Below are 19,440 nucleotides of genomic sequence, written 5' to 3'. Positions count from 1 at the left end.
ACTTTATATCACTCAGTATCACTCATACTGTGAAGGTCTACACAGTCAGTACACTACATCAGTCACAATACACTACTGTCAATACCGTCACTGTCAATACTGTCACACTGATGAAAGTCGATGGGATTCCACCATTTTGTTTTCCTATAACAGAGTGCCATGGTGTTACCGTACGGTGTATTTGGCCTGTTGCTCCCGATCCAAGGGTTCCGTGACAGACAGACAACCTGTGTTCCTCTCGATCCTAAATCCTCTCGATCCTGGTCTGCCCCCTGGCCTGTAATCTTATAAAACATTTTCACTGCCTTATCGTTACTGGACCTGATCTGAACAACATAGGAAACACACAGCAGTCTTCAACATAAAGGAGGTACCTGTGTGTGTTTGTGTGTAACAGACACATACCTGCACTATAGGATTGGGGAAGGGGCTCCTGCCATTCTCGGCTACATTGATTGGAGGGATGACCCAATCCCTCTTCCTCCTCTTCTGTCTCGCACTGGATTGTGGGAACTCCAGCACAGGGACCGCTGGGAAGGGCTCACCCTGAGAGATGAGGTTTGTTTACATATCTCATTAAGCAGTAATGTATCTATAAACAGGAAAAAATTATCTCTGCAACAGCACCACACCTACACTCAGAAAAAAAGGTACCAATTTGTACTTAAAGGGGTACAAACGCTTGTCACTGTTGTGGTACCCTGTAAGGTACGTCCATTGTACCATTAGTTACAGGTACATAGTTGTACCCTTGCAGTTTGTACCTTAACAGAGCCAATAGTGTACCGTATAGGCCCTCTGTAGCTCAGTTGGTAGAGCATGGCGTTTGCAACGCCAGGGTTGTGGGTTCGTTTCCCTCGGGGGGCCAGTATGAAAATGTATGCACTCACTAACTGTAAGTCGCTCTGGATAAGAGCGTCTGCTAAATGACTAAAATGTAAATGTATAGTCCACAGGTACTAAAGCGTACCTTTAGAAAAGGTACTAAGTTGCCTTTTTAGGGTACCACCACAGTGATAAAGCCATTTGTTCCTTTTAAGTGGCAAAAATATACCTCTTCTCTATATCAAGTCCCTCACATGTACATCCCTCTCCGCCATCCCACTTCTGACACCAATGTGGTGAATTCGGGGGATAGCCCAGACTGGGACTCAAATCTGGGTCCAGCCACTGTCAAGCCAACACCTTAACCAATACGCCAAGAGGTCAGTACCTCCTGACAAGTTCGCTCAGTGTTGGTTTAAGGTCAGGACAAAATATTAAAGGGATAGTTCACCCCTTTTTTTGAGTGTGTGTGATGATTGTACCTTTATATTCAAAATATTTGGTACAAAAATGTACCATTGTACTAGAGGCTTTCCTAGTCGATCAGCAAACATTTCTGTAAAAAGCCTTCCTTTCCTATTTTTGTATTTGTTTCACGCTGTTTGCGGTAGGTGCACTTGATTCAGCTGCCCTGATGCCGGGTAGTTGAAGTGTTCCCATTTTGAACCAGTTTATGTGTCTGAAGGTACAAACTCTGCCTACCCGGCGGGTAATGTTTTTTAAAAAGTCTGAGCGGTAGATCTTGGCCTGCATTTTGACTCAGAAAGTGATCTCAGCTCAGAAAAGGTTGGTGACCACTGTACTAGATTATCCGCACATGTACCCTAAAAGGTACTGAACAGTACCATGTGAGATCATACAGTATGTGTACCCCTGAAGGATCATTATGTGTATTTTGATATTTTTGTACCCAGGGAACAATATTGTAACCTTACCCTTAATTTTCAGAGTGTAGCATGTCAGGATACAACAAGACACCACATAAACATAAAGATACATTTTGCTACCAACATGAAAATGCTACCAGCATAAAAAAAATCCCACCTGAACTGGACCAGGTAATCTGCCCACCTTTCCATGGTGATGACGATCACCATGACAACGACCCTCAGGGCTATAGGTCACCAGTATCTGGGCCGCAGTGACGCTCCTACCCTTTGACCCAGGAGGTAGACGCTGAAGTGTCTGGGTCTGTCCCCCAGAGCTCTATGAACTCTGACCTCCCCGTCTGACACCACCTTGAAGTGGACGTCTGAGGAGTTGAATTCCAGTGCTTCAGGGCCTTCACAGCAGGAAAGACCCACTGTAAAACATAAAATAAAGTAAAGCAGAGCAGAGTAGTGGATAGCTGAGGGATATGACTATGCCATGGTGGACTACTCAGACCTTGACATGAATGATGATGAGTAGGCTTTAGTATTGATGAGGACTTCTGACTTGAAATAGATATAATACTCAAATAATCCCTTCCCTCCTCCATTTTTTCCTCTGTTAAATTGCGTCAATTCAAATCTGGTATAGGAACAAAAAGAGGTCAATACACGTCTTCTAAAATAGACTAGTATTTTAATTAATGCAAACACTTGAATTGGTAAATATGATGTTCGTATATACGGGCCCACTGAAAAACCACACAGGGCAGTCAGAGAACTGAGCCATTGTTATAAGTTCTTCTTTAAATACTCTGACAGAGATAGTTCCTGCTCCCTGCTGGCCTATCAGAGTAGAGGCTGGGCGTGGTTTAAACTTACCCAGCCTATCGCTGGCGCACAGGCTGGTCCCAGTCCCTTGGCGCTTCACTGTTGCCAGGCATTAGTTGTTATCTCCATAACTTGTTTTGAGTCAGCAACCTCAGACATAGTTTGTCCTTGAGCAGTTTAACAAAGAGGCAGTGTGTGTGTCTGTGTGAATCACAAGTCTGTCTCAGCCTACCCCCTAACAGTTCCCCACATGAATCACAGCTTGTTATATTAAACAATCCATATCAGTACAGTACAAACCTATTATGTTTAATCATTAATGCTTTCTTATTAAGCTAACAGCACATCTAGTTATAAGAAAATAGATCCCCACACCTCCTTCTATCCTTTATCTGTTTAATGAGGGCCAAGGTCCTCTCAATGTTCTAGCAGACCTGTTAGACCATAAACATAATTTCCATCAATGAGGCAGTATGTCCATAACATTCAAATCCAAAGCTCATTCAAACACCACTCATATTCATTTCACTTTTTATTGTGAATCAACTCTTACCACGTTGATTCTCAATGTCATTAAACCAATGGCTTTGAGTTCTATAAAGTTGGCTTTTGTGAAGTTTAAATACAATTATGACCAGTTATTCTTATTGTAGTGTCTGTAATGGATGTCACTGTTTGTTTTGATTTGACCTTTGCCAAGAGCTCTGTCTCTGTGGAGGTGTCTGGTGTCCACTCTAAAGATGAAGTGTTCTGAACTAAAACCTGCCTAACATGGCTTGTCCTTTTCACACCGTCCTGGGGGGATGATAACCTAAAAGGGTGACAGTAGCATAGGCATATCCAGTACATTTAACATGTGCAAAGTGTCTGAAATATTATGTGATGTGAGAAGAATACCTACACAGTGCACACCAATTAAGACTCAGTGGTTGTGTAGCAACATCAAAACTCTGGGAAGTTTAATACCACCCTCACAGAATTAAGAGGAACCACAACAGGTGACAAGTGGGCAAACATGCATTTTGGAACATATAGTTCTATAAGCACAAGTCCACACCAGTTACATAAAAAAATCAAAAAATAATGAGATCAACAGTGACTTGTAAATGATTACCCTGGCCTTACCTGCAACAAGAAGAAGCTCAATCCAAACTGTGATCTGGCAAATCGCAACATTTAATGTATGCATTAATTACCCTTTTAGTGTCAAAGTGTCTTGGCTGATAACGTTGACAATGTTGATAAATGCTGATAAAGTAACTGCCAAGGTAATATATAGTTCCTGTAGTGCAGAAAGTATGACACTGTCCTAGTTCTTCTCTCTTGGGGCGGGGACTACCATGTTTACTGGATACATACTGTATACTGTAGTTGTAATGGTTAACTAGTGTTAACCATTAACTACCCTACTGTGTGTAGGAGCAATACAGAGTAAACCTCAGTCTGTTTGTGCCAGCAGAATTTCCCAACATTAGCAGACTTCCTAGCCCACTCACTGTTAATACATACATATGGCACTCATGCTTTGCTCACTCATTCCACCACAAGTTGTTGACAAGCTTTCAGAGTGTAAGATTCAAGGGGGTGCCACATATCAGTACTGTATACAACAGCTTCCAATTGGCTCATTCATCACCCCTCCTCTCCCCTGTAACTATTCCCCAGGTCTTTGCTGTAAATGAGAATGTGTTCTCAGTCAACTTACCTGGTAAAATAAGTGAAAAAATATATAATACAAAATAAAGACAAGTCTCCAAAATATCCACACTTGATAACAATAGTGATAATTAATTTATAAAAAGAAAAGTCAAGTATAGTACCAGCGCTATAGAGATCTTGCCACACTAGGTCTCAGAGCACTCTCTGGGACAAACTCACCACCACCAACAAACTCATCCACCACCAATGTGTAGCAGCACCTGGGAAATGCACGGCAGACATTTTGTGCAACATGCTATGTAACATGGTACATCTGTAAAACATGGTCATGTCAATACAGTGCACAGACCCATTTCCATCTGCTTAGACTGATCGTTAGCTAGGCTAGACTCGATTGAATATTCCAGAATGTGTCTCCACTGCTATGACCTAACCTCACCTGTTCAGTTCTCTCTCTCTCTCTCTCTCTCTCTCTCTCTCTCTCTCTCTCTCTCTCTCTCTCTCTCTCTCTCTCTCTCTCTCTCCCCCTCTCCCCCCCCCCCCCTCCCTCTCTCTCTCTCTCTCTCTCTCTCTCTCTGACACTCACACACACCTTAGACAAACATAGGGAAGATTTCATTATGCTGAGTCGCGGGGCACCGGCCTATGGCCTGTGACGTGAACGGGCAAAAGCGGTGAGGGATGAGTGCCCTTCTCAAATCGAACAGTAATCTGCACTGCTCGGTCATGTTGTCAACAAGGCAGCATGGTGCATCGTCCAGAAACAGACATCTCTTGTCCATAAAATAAATGTTTCAATTTTCAAACTAGTTTTCATTTGGAAGGCAGATAAAGCATTGTAATGTTATGTGAAAACACAGAATCCTAATCATTACTCCACGTGCTTAATTACGTCACTTTTGTTTTGAGCCGACTTCGCCGTGGGCTTTGAAGGGAGAACCTGGCTCACATCCTGGAGGCAGCCTGGTTCCAAAACTAATGCAATCAACTTTCACCCGGTGCAAAGCGTGCCTACCCGGGCGCCGGGGCCAGATTAATCAGATCTCCTCATTGATCAAGTCTCTCTCTCTCTCTGGCCAATCAGAACACAGTATCCCTTCCTTAGAGGTGGGCCATATCAGCCTGGAAGAAAACTATGCTTCAGGTGAACTTTGACCATGTCAGTCTGGGGTGGTGAGGGTGGAAGTGTGAGACACTGTGAATGACTGACTAACACAAAGTCTTCATGATTTCAGGTCCCTTTTTTCCCCTCTAGAAGGCTGATTCTGTCATTTGTGGATATGAAAGTTGTTGATGAGGATACCAGGCTGTGGAACCATTGTTGCTGAAGGTAAGATAGAGAGGGAAAGGCTGTGATCAGAGTGTGTCCGAATGTGACTGAGTGTGTGTGTATGGGCGTGTGTATGTGAATGTGTGTGTGTGTGTGTGTGTGTAGCCTTATATGCCCATTAGATGAGATATGTTTTCCTAATATCTTCATCTGTAGTTATTACATCATCAAACAGCGACATACCTCTTACATCATCAGACCGCAACATGTTTTCGTTGTCTGCCTTTCTCAGATGACTCAGAACATGTTCCAAGAGGGGCTGTACCATGTTTTTTTTAAGGACCGCTCCTCGGGCCACTCATTCACTGTAACCACCAATCAGGAAGAATTTAAAGATGTGCGGATTGGACGCTGGTTTGGGACAGTCGTTAACACCCGCCTCCTTGTCACTGGGGTGAGATGAGGAAAACAAAAAACAACCCTGTGGTTCCTAATCAGTGCCCTGTGACCAAACATGGTTATTAATCAGTTATTACTGTGTTATTATAATTTTACTATGTAGTTTCGTAAATACCTGACCATTTCCTGTGAAATAAAGAGTTACCCAAAACCCTCACTCTAGAGTACTTCTCCTGTCTCTCTCTCTCCCGCTTCCCTCTCTCTCGCTGTCACTCTAAGGTTTTGCAGTTCTTCGGTGCCCTGGCCTCCATCCTAACCACAGTAACCTATGCCTGCGTGAGCTTCAACTGTTCCGTCTCCATGACTACACCAATCTGGTCTGGCCTGTTTGTGAGTCCTCGCTTTTCACTGTCTTATGCAAGACTGTGTTAGCCCACTGAGCTAATGCCTAGCCATCCCCGGTTGACACAGTCTATGTTGTCACTACCTGTTTCAAAATGTTTTTCCCATGTTGTGCCCACTGAACATCACCCTGGTATAGATTATGTCACTAAACTGGTTATTGTGTGTTGTTACAGTATCTGGCCACTGGAGGGCTGGCAATGGAAGTTCAGAGGAAACCCAACAAACTCAACGTGAGTATCTATCATACGAGTGCTTTGTTCAATGAGCGATCTGATTCATCAAAAGATTAATGATATACTTTTTGAATTAATTATCCCAATTTTGACGTCTCACCCTAGTGAATCTTTTGTGTTGTTCGCCACTGTTTGTAGTGAGTCGCAAGATTCATTGCTGCTGTGATTGTGATGAGTGTTAAGTTGTTATGCTCACTGTTCTGTTTGTGTTGAGCAGGTGACCACACTGGTAGGCCTGAACATTTTCAGCCTACTGCTGGGGTCCTGTGCTCTGCTGGCCTACAGCCTCATCACTACACATGCTAAAGCACTCTACACAGACCAACAGGTGTGTTGTACTGTCTGAGTGTGTGTGCATATGTGTGTGTCTCTCTGTGTGTAACCCCCTCCTTTCTTTGTCTCCTCTGTTGTCTCCCTCTCAGCGTGTGGGTGTGTACATAGCGAAGGGCAGCTCTATCATGTTCACAGTACAGTGTCTGCTGGCCTCTGTTTACACTCTCTTCCTGTCCTGGAGAGGTCTACGACGGTACAGCGGCCCCCACACTCAGACCTACAACCGTCTAGCACAGGCAAGCCCAAATGCACGCAAATGCCTGCACACGCACATACACATATACAAACACTAGCACATATGCATGGACACACATTTGCACACAGGCACCTGCCCAAATACACACTCACACGATGAAATACATATTGACATGGTCACATGTTTAGGTGAACTGGACTCACTAAACAAACAGTCTCTTTTCACAGGGCCCAGATGAGGACACTAATGAGCACCTAATGGTAACAGGAGAATTCAGCCTCTGAATCAGCAGACCTGTATGTGTGTGTGTGTGTGTGTGCGCGTGTACATGCGTGTGTGACAAACTATCTTAAGATATTCATTTGATGAGGATGTCTAAGAATATACAAAATGATGTACCATACTAACATTGTATTTTATTCCCATAACATTAAATAGAACATTGACAATCAATCCCATTTTGTCCAAGTCACTGAGTTTCATCAAGACTAATATTGATGAATTTTAAATATGTCCACATCTATCTCGGAAAATACATAACCTATATATTTTTCAAAGATCAGTACTGTACTGCATACATATGCATCACATTTGTATTGTAGGTGTTGAGCGTCTTCAAAATGATAAAGCATAATCAAAAAAATAATTAATCTAACTTTTTTTGTAATGTGGACCCTACTGTTTGGTCTATTTAGTCTACACACAGCATGTTTTCAGTTCAGTGGTTTCAAGAACGGTTGAGTACCGCGTCCATGTCACCTCTTGCTCCGGAGTGGCGCAGCGGTCTAATGCACTGCATCTCAGTGCTAGAGGCGTCACTACAGGACCTGGTTCGATTCCAGGCTGTATCACAACCCGGCCGTGATTGGGAGTCGCGTAGGGTGGCGCACAATTGGCCCAGCGTCTTCCGGGTTTGGCCGGGGTAGGCCGTCATTGTAAATAAGAATTTGTTCTTAACTGACTTGCTTAGTTAAACAAAGGTAAAATTGACTGTCTCTTCAGAATGCGGCTGATTTCTCTGTCCTTTATAAAGATGGCTGTTTCACATTGGGACCAATCTAAAAGAGAGGATTTTGCAGAACAATAATAATGAGTCGTATGTATACAGGAGAGCTAAATACGGGATCATCAGAAAGAAAGAAACATACGGTTCAATAGAGAGTGCAACATAAGCTCTTTATAATTTAGCTGTGCCACTGTTAAGGTATATTTGTTTTCAGTCAACTTGCATTATCAATGAAACACAATGACTTGCAATATTGACAGACACAAACACATCTTGACTGAAATTTGTGATACTCTTGACACTATACCACAACTATACCACTCACCCCACTTTCTCCAGTTTACAGTGTGGATCCTTCTGCAGTGCTTGGAGCAAGGCTTTTCCACGCCCATACCTGTTCTGGTTCAGATCGAGCTCTCTCATGTGGAAGGGGTTGGAGCTTAGAGCTGAGGCCAGGGCAACACAGCCATCCTCTTTGAACTTACAGTTTGCCACCCTACAGCAAGAGAATCCAGTTATTCCATGTCAGATCAAACATTCTTATATAAAAACCTTTCAGTATAAAGCCCACATCTGCATTGACTAAGGCTAAGCCATGTAAACATACTTCAGTGTCTCCAGTTTACACTGTGGTTTCTTCAGTCCAGCCGAGAGTAGCTGTACTCCTGAATCATATAGGTTATTTTCACTCAGGTTCAGGTTTCTCAGACTACAGGAGTTTGAGCTGAGAGCAGTGGCCAGTGCTGCACAGCAATTCTCGGTGAGGTTACAGTTTTCCAGACTGGAGGGAAAACAAAAAACACTGTAACTAAGGATGCAAACTGTAATATGACAGGAATGCCTTTCTAGTTTGTATAATACATCTATAACCATGCCCGTTAACTAATTCCCACAACATGGAATAAGCAAATTGCGGTGATTGTAATGGCACAAAAGCTTGTCATGATTAATCACATTAAAATCTCCAGTTTACAACAGGGATCCTCTAGCACAGCAAAGAGCAGATTCATTCTTGGGTCTCCTGGAGAATTGAAACTCAGGTCCAGGTTGCTCAGGTGAGAGGGATTTGACCTCAGCGCTGTGGCCAGAGAAGCACAGCCTTCCTCTGTCATAGCACAATTACAGAGCCTGCAGAGGATGAAAGTAATTAACTTAGCCATTTCTGAAGATGAACTGAAATTCAATTCAAAGGTTGAGAAAATCAAAAATAAGACAAATAATTGGTGACTTTAAAATCAATAAAAGTAGTTAAATTCAATCCAATACCTCAGGATCATCAGTTTACAATGAGGATTGCCCAATCCTGCAGAGAGCATTGTCACTCCTGAATTCCCCAAATAATTGTGACTCAGGTCCAGCTCTCGCAGATTTGAGGTTGAGCTGAGAGCTGCTGCCAGTGCCTCACAGCATTCCCAACTCAGATTACAACAAAACAGGCTGGTAAAAATGTCAACAGATAATGAGAAACATAATTTTCTCTTAACCACAGTAATTTGATAAACACAGCCAATTATAAAACTCACCTCAGTTTCTCCAGTTTACAGCATGGATCCTTCAGTCCAGCAGAGAGCAGCTTCACTCCAGAGTCTCCTCCGTTATTCCTGGTCAGGTCCAGCTCTCTTAGTTGTGAGGGGTTTGATTTCAGGGCTGAAGCCAGAGAAACAAATGCTTCCTCTGAAATGTAACAGTCTGTAAGCCTGCAGAGAGAAATATAATGTTATAACGAGTGGCTGCATTGCCGAATTCTCTGGAATGCTCTTCCCGATAGCTAAATCAGCGTCTGTGCATGTGCCAGATTCTCTGTGCACAGATTGATCAGGCATTTTGTAGCCTATAAACTTCGACATGTTGTACAAAAGAGATGATCAACATGTTGTACAACAAACGTATTTGTCTGTGGGCTATTATAAACCTAAGCACGGCACAGACAGGCAGTCTAAATTTGATTTGATTTGACTTGATAAATAGCGATTTAATAGGCGTAACACATGCGTAGCGCATTATTTGGTTCTTTAGCTCTGGGGAAGAGGCTTCCAGGGGGGCTGGACGGGGAGGAACAGGGCAATTACCTTTGGTCGCGCAGCCTCAGCCTAACTTTAAACGCATAGCTAAGAGCCACAGACCTTCACAGTTTGACGCTTTCCAAATATAATAATGAATTATATGAATGAAGTATTGTAGTAAGTTGTATAACTGTACCTCAGTGTCTTGATTTCACAGTGTGGGTCCTCCAGTAAAGCAGAGAGCAGCTTCACTCCTGAGTCTCCTAGGAAATTGTTACTCAGGTCCAGCTGTCTCAGGTGTGAGGGGTTTGACTCCAGAGCTGAAGCTAGGGAACAGCAGCCGTCCTCCATGACACCACACAATGACAGCCTGCAAAAAGGAAGGGGAGAGGCCTTCACTCCATCTTGATACCAGCTGAGACAGTAACTTTAGCTAAAATTCTAAATCCCTTCCCTGTTTAGTTACACATTATTACAAAAAGACTCACCTCAATTTCAATAGTTCACAACCTGGATGCTCTAGTGCAGCAGAGAGCAGCTTTGCTCCTGTGTCTCCTGCTTTATTGCTGCTCATGTCCAGCTGTCTCAGGTGTGAAGGGTTGGACTTCAAAGCAGAGGCTAGAGAAGAAAAGCCTTCCTCTGTGACTCCACAGTTATTAAGCCTGCAGTTAAGAGAGGGATATGTTTTTTCTGTTTTAGCTGAATCTTTACAGTTTATTGAGTGTCAACCATCAGTATCTCAACTATCTGAAACTCAGAGGGTGTCTCCAGGAACAAGATTTAACAACACTATTCTATATCAGCACTTGCCTCAGTGTCTCCAGATGACAAAGTGGATTCCCCAGTGCAGCAGAAAGATTGGCCACTCCTGCATCCTGCAGGTTATTATTGTAGCTCAAGTCCAGTTCCCTCAGGTGTGAGGGGTTTGACCTCAGAGCTGAAGCCAGAGAAGCACAGCCTTTCTCTTGGACTTCACAGTTTGACAGCCTGCAGAGAAGTAGAAAAGAGTTTCACTCTTTCAGCATACAGTGGGGAAAAAAAGTATTTAGTCAGCCACCAATTGTGCAAGTTCTCCCACTTAACAAGATGAGAGAGGCCTGTAATTTTCATCATAGGTACACGTCAACTATGACAGACAAATTGAGGGAAAAAAATCCAGAAAATCACATTGTAGGATTTTTAATGAATTTATTTGCAAATTATGGTGGAAAATAAGTATTTGGTCACCTACAAACAAGCAAGATTTCTGGCTCTCACAGACCTGTAACTTCTTCTTTAAGAGGCTCCTCTGTCCTCCACTCGTTACCAGTATTAATGGCACCTGTTTGAACTTGTTATCAGTATAAAAGACACCTGTCCACAACCTCAAACAGTCACACTCCAAACTCCACTATGGCCAAGACCAAAGAGCTGTCAAAGGACACCAGAAACACAATTGTAGACCTGCACCAGGCTGGGAAGACTGAATATGCAATAGGTAAGCAGCTTGGTTTGAAGAAATCAACTGTGGGAGCAATTATTAGGAAATGGAAGACATACAAGACCACTGATAATCTCCCTCGATCTGGGGCTCCACGCAAGATCTCACCCCGTGGGGTCAAAATGATCACAAGAACGGTGAGCAAAAATCCTAGAACCACACGGGGGGACCTAGTGAATGACCTGCAGAAAGCTGGGACCAAAGTAACAAAGCCTACCATCAGTAACACACTACGCCGCCAGGGACTCAAATCCTGCAGTGCCAGACGTGTCCCCCTGCTTAAGCCAGTACATGTCCAGGCCCGTCTGAAGTTTGCTAGAGTGCATTTGGATGATCCAGAAGGGGATTGGGAGAATGTCATATGGTCAGATGAAACCAAAATAGAACGTTTTGGTAAAAACTCAACTCGTCGTGTTTGGAGGACAAAGAATGCTGAGTTGCATCCAAAGAACACCATACCTACTGTGAAGCATGGGGGTGGAAACATCATGCTTTGGGGCTGTTTTTCTGCAAAGGGACCAGGACGACTGATCCGTGTAAAGGAAAGAATGAATGGGGCCATGTATCGTGATATTTTGAGTGAAAACCTCCTTCCATCAGCAAGGGCATTGAAGATGAAACGTGGCTGGGTCTTTCAGCATGACAATGATCCCAAACACACCGCCAGGGCAACGTAGAACATTTTTGTGTGGTCCCGGGGATCGAACCCACTACCTTGGCGTTACAAGCGCCGTGCTCTACCAGCTGAGCTACAGAGGACCACAACATCACTGCTCTAGAGGAGATATGCATGGAGGAATGGGCCAAAATACCAGCAACAGTGTGTGAAAACCTTGTGAAGACTTACAGAAAACGTTTGACCTGTGTCATTGCCAACAAAGGGTATATAACAAAGTATTGAGAAACTTTTGTTATTGACCAAATACTTATTTTCCACCATAATTTGCAAATAAATTCATTAAAAATCCTACAATGTGATTTTCTGGATTTTTTTTCTCTCATTTTGTCTGTCATAGTTGACGTGTACCTATGATGAAAATTACAGTGATGAAAATTACAGGCCTCTCTCATCTTTTTTAAGTGGGAGAACTTGCACAATTGGTGGCTGACTAAATACCTTTTTTCCCCACTGTACATACCGAAGAGCTGAGAAGCTACACAATAATTTGTTTTACTCAACATGTCTACCACAACAAAGTTCATTGTTTTTAACAGAGACAGTAACAGAAAGGGCCATGAAAAGGTTTGAAATAAAGAGAACATCTAAGAGTGACTCATTCATTCTGCTTTGTGAAATATCATCTTCTGTAATTTATTACAAAAGAATTGATGAAATACAAACGATTAAACAAAATGACAATTATCACCTCAGCCTTTCTAGTTTACAATTGGTGCTCCTCAGTCCAGCAGAGAGCAGCTCCAGCCCCATACTGTGCAGGTCATTGCGACTCAGATCCAACTCTCGCAGACTTGAGGAGCTTGAGCATAGAGCTGAGGCCAGGGCTTCACAACATATCCCTGTTAAGCTGCAATCAAACAGACTGAAAAAAGAACATTGCTGTATATTTAATCAAATATGACTCTAAAGTTAACAACGTAACCTGTTGAGTGGAGAGAATACTCACCTTAGTGTCTCCAGTTTACAGTGTTGAAACTCCAGTGCAGCAGAGAGCTGCTTCACACCTGAATCTCCTGGGTTATTGTAACTCAGATCCAGCTCTCTCAGGTGTGACGGGTTTGACCTCAGAGCTGAAGCCAGAGAAGCAAAGCCTTTCTCTTGGACTTTACAGCCTGACAGTCTGCAGATAAGTAGAAAGGGTTTTACTCTTTCAGGATACATATCACATAGCTGAGAAGTTACACAATAATTTGTTTTACGAGACAGAATTAATAGATTTGAGATAGATGTGTTACCTTAATAACAATAATATAATGTAATAGTCATAATACTCACTTCATTGTTTCCAATTTACAGAGTGGATTTCCCAGTCCAAGACAGAGCAGCTCCACCCCTGAATCAGTCAGGCCATTGTGACTCAGGTCCAGCTTTCTCAAACTTGAGGTACATGAGCCGAAAGATAAGGCCAGATTCTCACAACATCTCCAAGTGACATTGCAAGAATTCATCCTTGGGGAAATAAGAAACATTTGAATATCCCACTCAAAGTGTTCTAGTCCAGTGTTTCTCAAACTTTAGTCCATAGACCAGCACGGTTTGTATGTTTTGAACATGTATCTGAATCTAAGATAGGACTACCTGTCACTTGTTGAATGTTTATGGGAAGAAGAGGGAGAGAGGGATAGAGAGAGAGAGAGAGAGAGAGAGAGAGAGAGAGAGAGAGACAGAAAAAGAGAAGGAGCAGAGTACTTACAGAGCCGTTTTAGAGGCTTTGATCACTGGCAGCAGCCTCATAACGCCTTCATCTGATCTGACAAATTTCTTCAGCTCAAATACATCCAGCTCCTCATCTGAGGACAACATAACAAAGGCCAGAGCAGACCAATGAGAATATGAGAGTTCGACGTTCGAAACACCTCCCGACTTCAAGTAGATTTGGATTTCCTCCACCAGAGAATTGTCGTTCAGCTCATTCAGACAGTGGAACAGGTTGATGCACCTCTCTGGAGAGGGATTTTTCCTGATCCTGTCCTTAATGAAGTCGACTGTGCCCTTGTTGCTCTGTGAGCTCCCTTCTGTCTGTGTCAGTAGGCCTCGAAGGAGTGTCTGGTTGGACTTCAGTGAGAGGCCAAGAAGGAAGCGCAGGAACAGGTCCAGGTGACCACTCTGACTATTTAAGGCCTTATCCACTGCACTCTTGTAGATGTTGTCAGGACGGATTTCTTCATACAAGACCATTCCAGTCGAGGATGATGGTAGCTGTGGTGTTATAACATCCTCATTGTTGTTTTCAAATGAAAGAAACACATACAAAGCAGCAATGAACTCCTGAAGGCTCAGATGAACAAAGCTGTAGACCACCTCCTGGTACATACACTCTTCTCTTAAGATCTGTGTGAACACTCCTGAGCACAAAGAAGCTTGTCTGACATCAATGCCAAACTCTTTCAGATCTTTCTCATAGAAGATCAGGTTGCCTTTTTCAAGCTGTTCAAAGGCCAGTTTTCCAAGTTTCAGAATTATCTCTTTATCCCAGTGGAGATCTGTGTCAGTGTCTTCATGATATTTCCGCGTTGTCTGTATTATCTGAAAGATCAGAAACTGTAAGAACATTTGTGTCAAAGTTTTGGGCAAGTCTCCACTTTCTGCTTTACTCAACAGATTATTTAGAACAGTGGCTGAGATCCAACAGAACACTGGTATGTGGCACATGATGTCGAGGCTCCTTGATGACTTTATATGTGCGATGATTCTTTCAGCCAGTTTCTCATCACTGACTGTCTTCTTGAAGTATTTCTCCTTCTGTTCATCCCTAAACCCTCGTACCTCAGTCACCTGGTCAACACAGTCAGGAGGGATCCGATTGGTTGCTGCTGGTCGGGAAGTTATCCAGAGAAGAGCAGAAGGAAGCAGTTTCCTCTTGATGAGGTTTGTCAGAAGTATATCCACAGTGGTTGACTTTGTGACATCACAGCAGATCTCATTTTTGTTGAAATTCAGAGGAAGTTGACACTCATCCAACCCATCAAAGATAAACAACACTTTGCTTTTTTTAAAGTTGGAAAGTCCTGACTCTTTGATGTCGTTGAAAAAATCATGAAGTAGGTCAATCAAACTGAGTGTCTTTTCCTTCATCAAATTCAGCTCCCGAAAAGGAATTGGAAATATGAACTGTATATCCTGATTAGCTTCTCCATCAACCCAGTCCATAATGAATTTCTGCACTGAGACTGTCTTTCCAATGCCAGCGACTCCCTTTGTGAGCACAGTTCTGATAGTCATGTCCTGTCCAGGTAAAGGCTTAAAAATGTCATTGCATTTGATTGGTATCTCTTGTGTCGCTGGTCTCCTTAATACGGCCTCAATTATCATCACCTCATGTTCTTTGTTGACCTCTCCACTTCCACCCTCTGTGATGAAGAGCTCTGTGTAGATCTTATTTAGGAGTATAGGACGTCCTTGTCTAGCTATTCCTGGAAATATTTGTTCAAATGTTCTCTTCAGGTACGATTTCAATTCTGTTTGGCACATTTCAATATTCTCATCTGAAAAATAAAAACATTGGTGAATAATGCAATAATATTTGTCCGTTTTAAACAATTTTAACACAGGACACGATTTAATCTGGTAGGAAGTCAGTCAATCAAGTGTTGATGATCCCAAAGCCAATATTTCACGTAATTTACCTTTGTCTTTAGAATTCAGAGTTTTGCTGACATGGACTGCAGAGGGTTCACCTGGGATGAGAGAGCAACATAACATTAATAGCCACCAATGCCTTCTCATCAGTGCATTTATTTTTTGGTGTGGATGTAGAGAGACTCAGCATTGTTTACCATTGCCTGTAGTGCTTTTATTTATGCATAATCAACTGATCCTTACATATGGTAACCATTTAGCCTAAACAGCAGCAATAACATTGATATGGGCTGAGCTGTGATTGAGGTACTGGCTTTGGTTTAACTCATGGGACAGTGAAGAATAGCAAATGTGTAAAAAGCCAAGATATCCCAACTTTATACATTGTATTTCTGCAGCACAAAGAGGGAGAGAGATGATCTTACCTAGATCTTGGATTAGACAAGGTTGTTTTTCCAGTAGAATCCTGTAAAAGGCTGATTTCACCTTTACCCCTCCTGATTTCAGGGCCTCAAACAGCCATCTCATCTGTTCCTGGCTGGTCCTGGTAGCATGGATATTAGAGTACGCCTCCTCATGGATCAGACCCCTCTGGAGTAGGTCATCTGCTATGGGCATCACTGTGGTAACCCTCTGAATGAGCTCAGCGCTGTGCCTATCCACAAACTGGGCATCTGGGAGTGATGTTAGATAAGAGAGAGGCAAAGTTATCAAGCCAAGTTATCACATGCTCTCTGTGAATCTGCTCCTAAATGGGTAGGACTAGGAGGGAAGCTTTAAAGATTTGAATATCATGTTTCACAAATATGACTCTACAAACATCTGTCAACGTCTCTGTGACTGACATTGCAGGGCATCATTCTTGACAGTTTATCACAATGTTAATCTTTAAGGACAATCATTGCTTTGATTTTGTACAAAACATGGTAGCATTTAACTGTATTTACAATGTACAGATATATTCTTATAGCTAACCCAAGATAGTTCATATGGGCTTTTTACAATGGGAATCGCTGTCATGTTGTGGGCAAAACAAGCAAGAAGGTGGGCAGAGCCAACCACCACTCACGAGCTAGCAATATCCTATTGGCACATTTTAGCATGTATTTGCATATTTACGTCAGGGAATGCCTACTCTGAATGAGTTTGTGCGCAAGAACTTGAAACTACCTTTGCACTCCTTCTAAATATAATTTATAGAGAGTTTGGCAATGCTTTGTGCACTCTGTTCATAACACATTCTAGTTTTGGGAACGGAAAATTGTGTAGCGATCCGATGTTTCATCTATGAGAAAATAAGCAGAAGGTCAACCCAGTTTTATCTTGCTGCATCTTCTCCCTCTGCTTTGCCACTGGACTCCCTCTCCTTACCAAATATGGTTAACAGAGGTAGCTCCTAGCGAAAGTGAAATATTTTTCTCTTTTTCTTTTCCCCTATAACATTCTTTGAGAAATGTGATAAAACCATACAATATATGGATAAATTATATTATGTCCTTAGCCATATGAAAATAGTTCAGTATAATTTGTGAGTTTAGAGTTGATCACAAAGCCATGTATGTCACATACCATCTGAACTCAAGGCAGCAGACTCAGCCATGCTAGTAGTTTAACCTGGGGAGAGAGAAATATACATTTTCTTCATCCTCTTTAGCTGTGTTTACAGGACTATTCAACACGGCCCTCAAGTACTGCAGTCATCTGAAGAGTTTCACATAGGCTACTGTGTCAGCATGCAGAGCTCAACATTGTTAAAACATAGGAAACTGTCCAAAAGCCTTCAGTGTTAAATTAGGCTATTTCCTTACCTTAGTACCCAGATGTGAGATTTGAAAGCTAAATCATGTCTGTCTATGGATATCTCCTCAAATGTAAAACTGTTACGCAATGAAACAGTAAATCGCCTGTGACTGTATCCGAGATGGCTGCTTATGTAGTGTTTCTTCTTCTCCAGTCATTTGTTTCTGTAGCCCCTCCCTGTTTAGAAGTTCAGATACAGGGTGTGTAAATCGAGATAAACGCTGGCTGAGTGCTGAAGTCAGCCAACCAGTTTTGGAGCATGACGCTGAAATGACAACAAGATTGACCTACATATGGCCAACGCTATAACCAGTAAATTTTTATATTTACTTTTATATTTACGTGAAATACTACTCAATATTAAAGAGAGAGATGCCTCTTGTTTCTGAGTCAAAGTGAGGTTATTTGCAAGAGATGAGAGATATGATGGGTGTTTGACCTGGCTGTGATGCTGATAGATTAATTATTAATGACTAATTATTACACCCTGAAACGGTGTATAATGTGTTAGAAATGTGTGAGTGTAGGACCAGTAAAGGCTATGGTATTGAGCCACTATTTAGCAATGTGAGTAAGAGTTAGGCCAGACAACAAAGACAACTGAGAAACTAAGATAAAGAGGCCTCCCAATTTAGGAAGGGGAGAAACTGTTATGAAAACATGGTGCAGAATATTGTGAGAACGGCAATAACTGAGTAAAGCAGGGAGTAGGATATGTGTGTGTGTGAACTGAAGGTCAGTAGAGCAGTTTTAGAGTGGAAAACTACAGCCCGCCTACAGAGGGGAGGGATTTATTTTTGTATGACGTATGAGTATAAAAGATGGACTCTGAAATTGTGATGGCAGAATTCTCAATGAATAAATATCTCTGACTATGCAGACCGGGACTCTGGCCGTTACTTAAATCCCAAAAGACTTACAACCTTTTGGGAGACGCACAGAGAAACTGAAATAGTTTGTTAAATAATTCACATAACAGATGCAGTTGCTGTATAAATGTTACTTTTTTGAGTCAATGCAGGTAGCATTCAATGTCCTGTGTTTTGTTAACCATGGCAGCCAGTATTATAAATAAAGAGATGTGTCAAAAGATAATCAGCCTCTGTGTCTGTGGATCCTTCCCACTCAATGTAATTTTCATGTCAGTCAGGCCAACCTTTGCAAAGAAACACAACTTATTTCAAGCCCTATTCATGGAAAAATATATATTGTTGTTCTGGACATCCAAAAATGTCAGGTAAACAGCACCACACTCAGGCAGAAAATGTTTTATGTTCTATCCTCCGAAGTGAGAACAAGTTGTTTCCCAACTTGCTCTGATCACAAATTAATCAAATGAATTCATGTAGACAGCGCCACACTCAGGCAGAAAAAAATGGAATGTCCTATCCTCTGAAGTGAGAATAAGTTGTTTCGTACTTTTTATATCCATTCCCTCCCGGCTTTAGCTACCTACCCTGGCAATTTGCTAATTTACAGATTAATGTATTGTCATTGCAACAAAGCAAACAGCTATACGTTTTAGTTATGAACATAGAGCCAGAGCTGCTTTAAATCATCTATCTGTGCCTGGTTAGCTATGTCACACAAGATGTTCTTCGTCTTCTGAGTTTAACAGCGTTTGGCATCCAATATGTTGCATTACCACCCCCAACTGGACTATAATATCAATCCATTATACTTTGTGATACAAAAAATAAAATAATAATAATAATAATAATAATAAACTAAAATAATAATAATGGCACATAAAAAATTAACACTCTTCCAACTAACCCTAAACTCATTAAAAACCCACTAACCAACTGACTCTAGCCACCTCAACCTGCCTCTCTCACACCGGACACTTCCGACCCCCAGCCACATGGGCACC

At 42.1% G+C, this 19,440-nt stretch overlaps 2 protein-coding genes across 3 annotated transcripts; one reads left to right on the top strand and one right to left on the bottom strand.

Moving 5' to 3' along the window:
* Nucleotides 1-5,341: 5,341 nt before the first annotated feature.
* On the top strand, nt 5,342-7,370 carry tmem253 (transmembrane protein 253). Its single transcript, XM_084172290.1, has 7 exons — nt 5,342-5,514; nt 5,747-5,908; nt 6,133-6,243; nt 6,432-6,488; nt 6,709-6,819; nt 6,914-7,060; nt 7,248-7,370. Exons 2-7 carry the CDS (start codon nt 5,747-5,749, stop codon nt 7,302-7,304), a joined length of 645 nt encoding a protein of 214 aa, XP_084028416.1. The 5' UTR covers nt 5,342-5,514; the 3' UTR covers nt 7,305-7,370.
* A 47-nt stretch (nt 7,371-7,417) lies between these two features.
* On the bottom strand, nt 7,418-17,735 carry LOC311137726 (uncharacterized protein; the record flags this gene model as incomplete). 2 transcript variants are annotated; one of them, XM_084172288.1, is made up of 17 exons in its annotated part: nt 17,576-17,735; nt 17,337-17,381; nt 16,193-16,441; nt 15,815-15,865; nt 13,882-15,673; nt 13,464-13,637; nt 13,135-13,308; nt 12,877-13,050; nt 10,840-11,016; nt 10,518-10,691; nt 10,226-10,399; nt 9,550-9,723; nt 9,293-9,463; nt 8,981-9,154; nt 8,634-8,807; nt 8,352-8,522; nt 7,418-8,078 (listed from the first exon to the last, which is right to left on the bottom strand). In XM_084172288.1, exons 2-17 carry the CDS (start codon nt 17,365-17,367, stop codon nt 8,063-8,065), a joined length of 4,050 nt encoding a protein of 1,349 aa, XP_084028414.1. In that variant the 5' UTR covers nt 17,368-17,381; nt 17,576-17,735. The 2 variants fall into 2 exon arrangements, with proteins under 2 accessions (XP_084028414.1, XP_084028415.1); XM_084172289.1 differs by lacking the exon at nt 7,418-8,078 and having other exon boundaries at nt 8,348-8,522.
* Nucleotides 17,736-19,440: the final 1,705 nt, after the last annotated feature.

The sequence above is a fragment of the Coregonus lavaretus genome, assembly GCF_964263955.1.
Source record: "Coregonus lavaretus genome assembly, chromosome: 11".
In the NCBI taxonomy this organism is placed as follows: Eukaryota; Metazoa; Chordata; class Actinopteri; order Salmoniformes; family Salmonidae; genus Coregonus; species Coregonus lavaretus.
The sequence above is the reverse complement of the archived record's forward strand: the minus strand, read 5'-3'. Positions and strand labels throughout refer to the sequence as shown.

Excerpts from the sequence above, each read along its gene's own strand:
- tmem253 (XM_084172290.1), top strand. The coding sequence starts at position 5,747 with ATGACTCAGAACATGTTCCAAGAGGGGCTGTACCATGTTTTTTTTAAG. Across the intron at positions 6,489-6,708 it reads GGAAACCCAACAAACTCAAC|GTGACCACACTGGTAGGCCT; the intron begins GTGAGTATCTAT and ends TGTGTTGAGCAG. Across the intron at positions 6,820-6,913 it reads CACTCTACACAGACCAACAG|CGTGTGGGTGTGTACATAGC; the intron begins GTGTGTTGTACT and ends TCTCCCTCTCAG.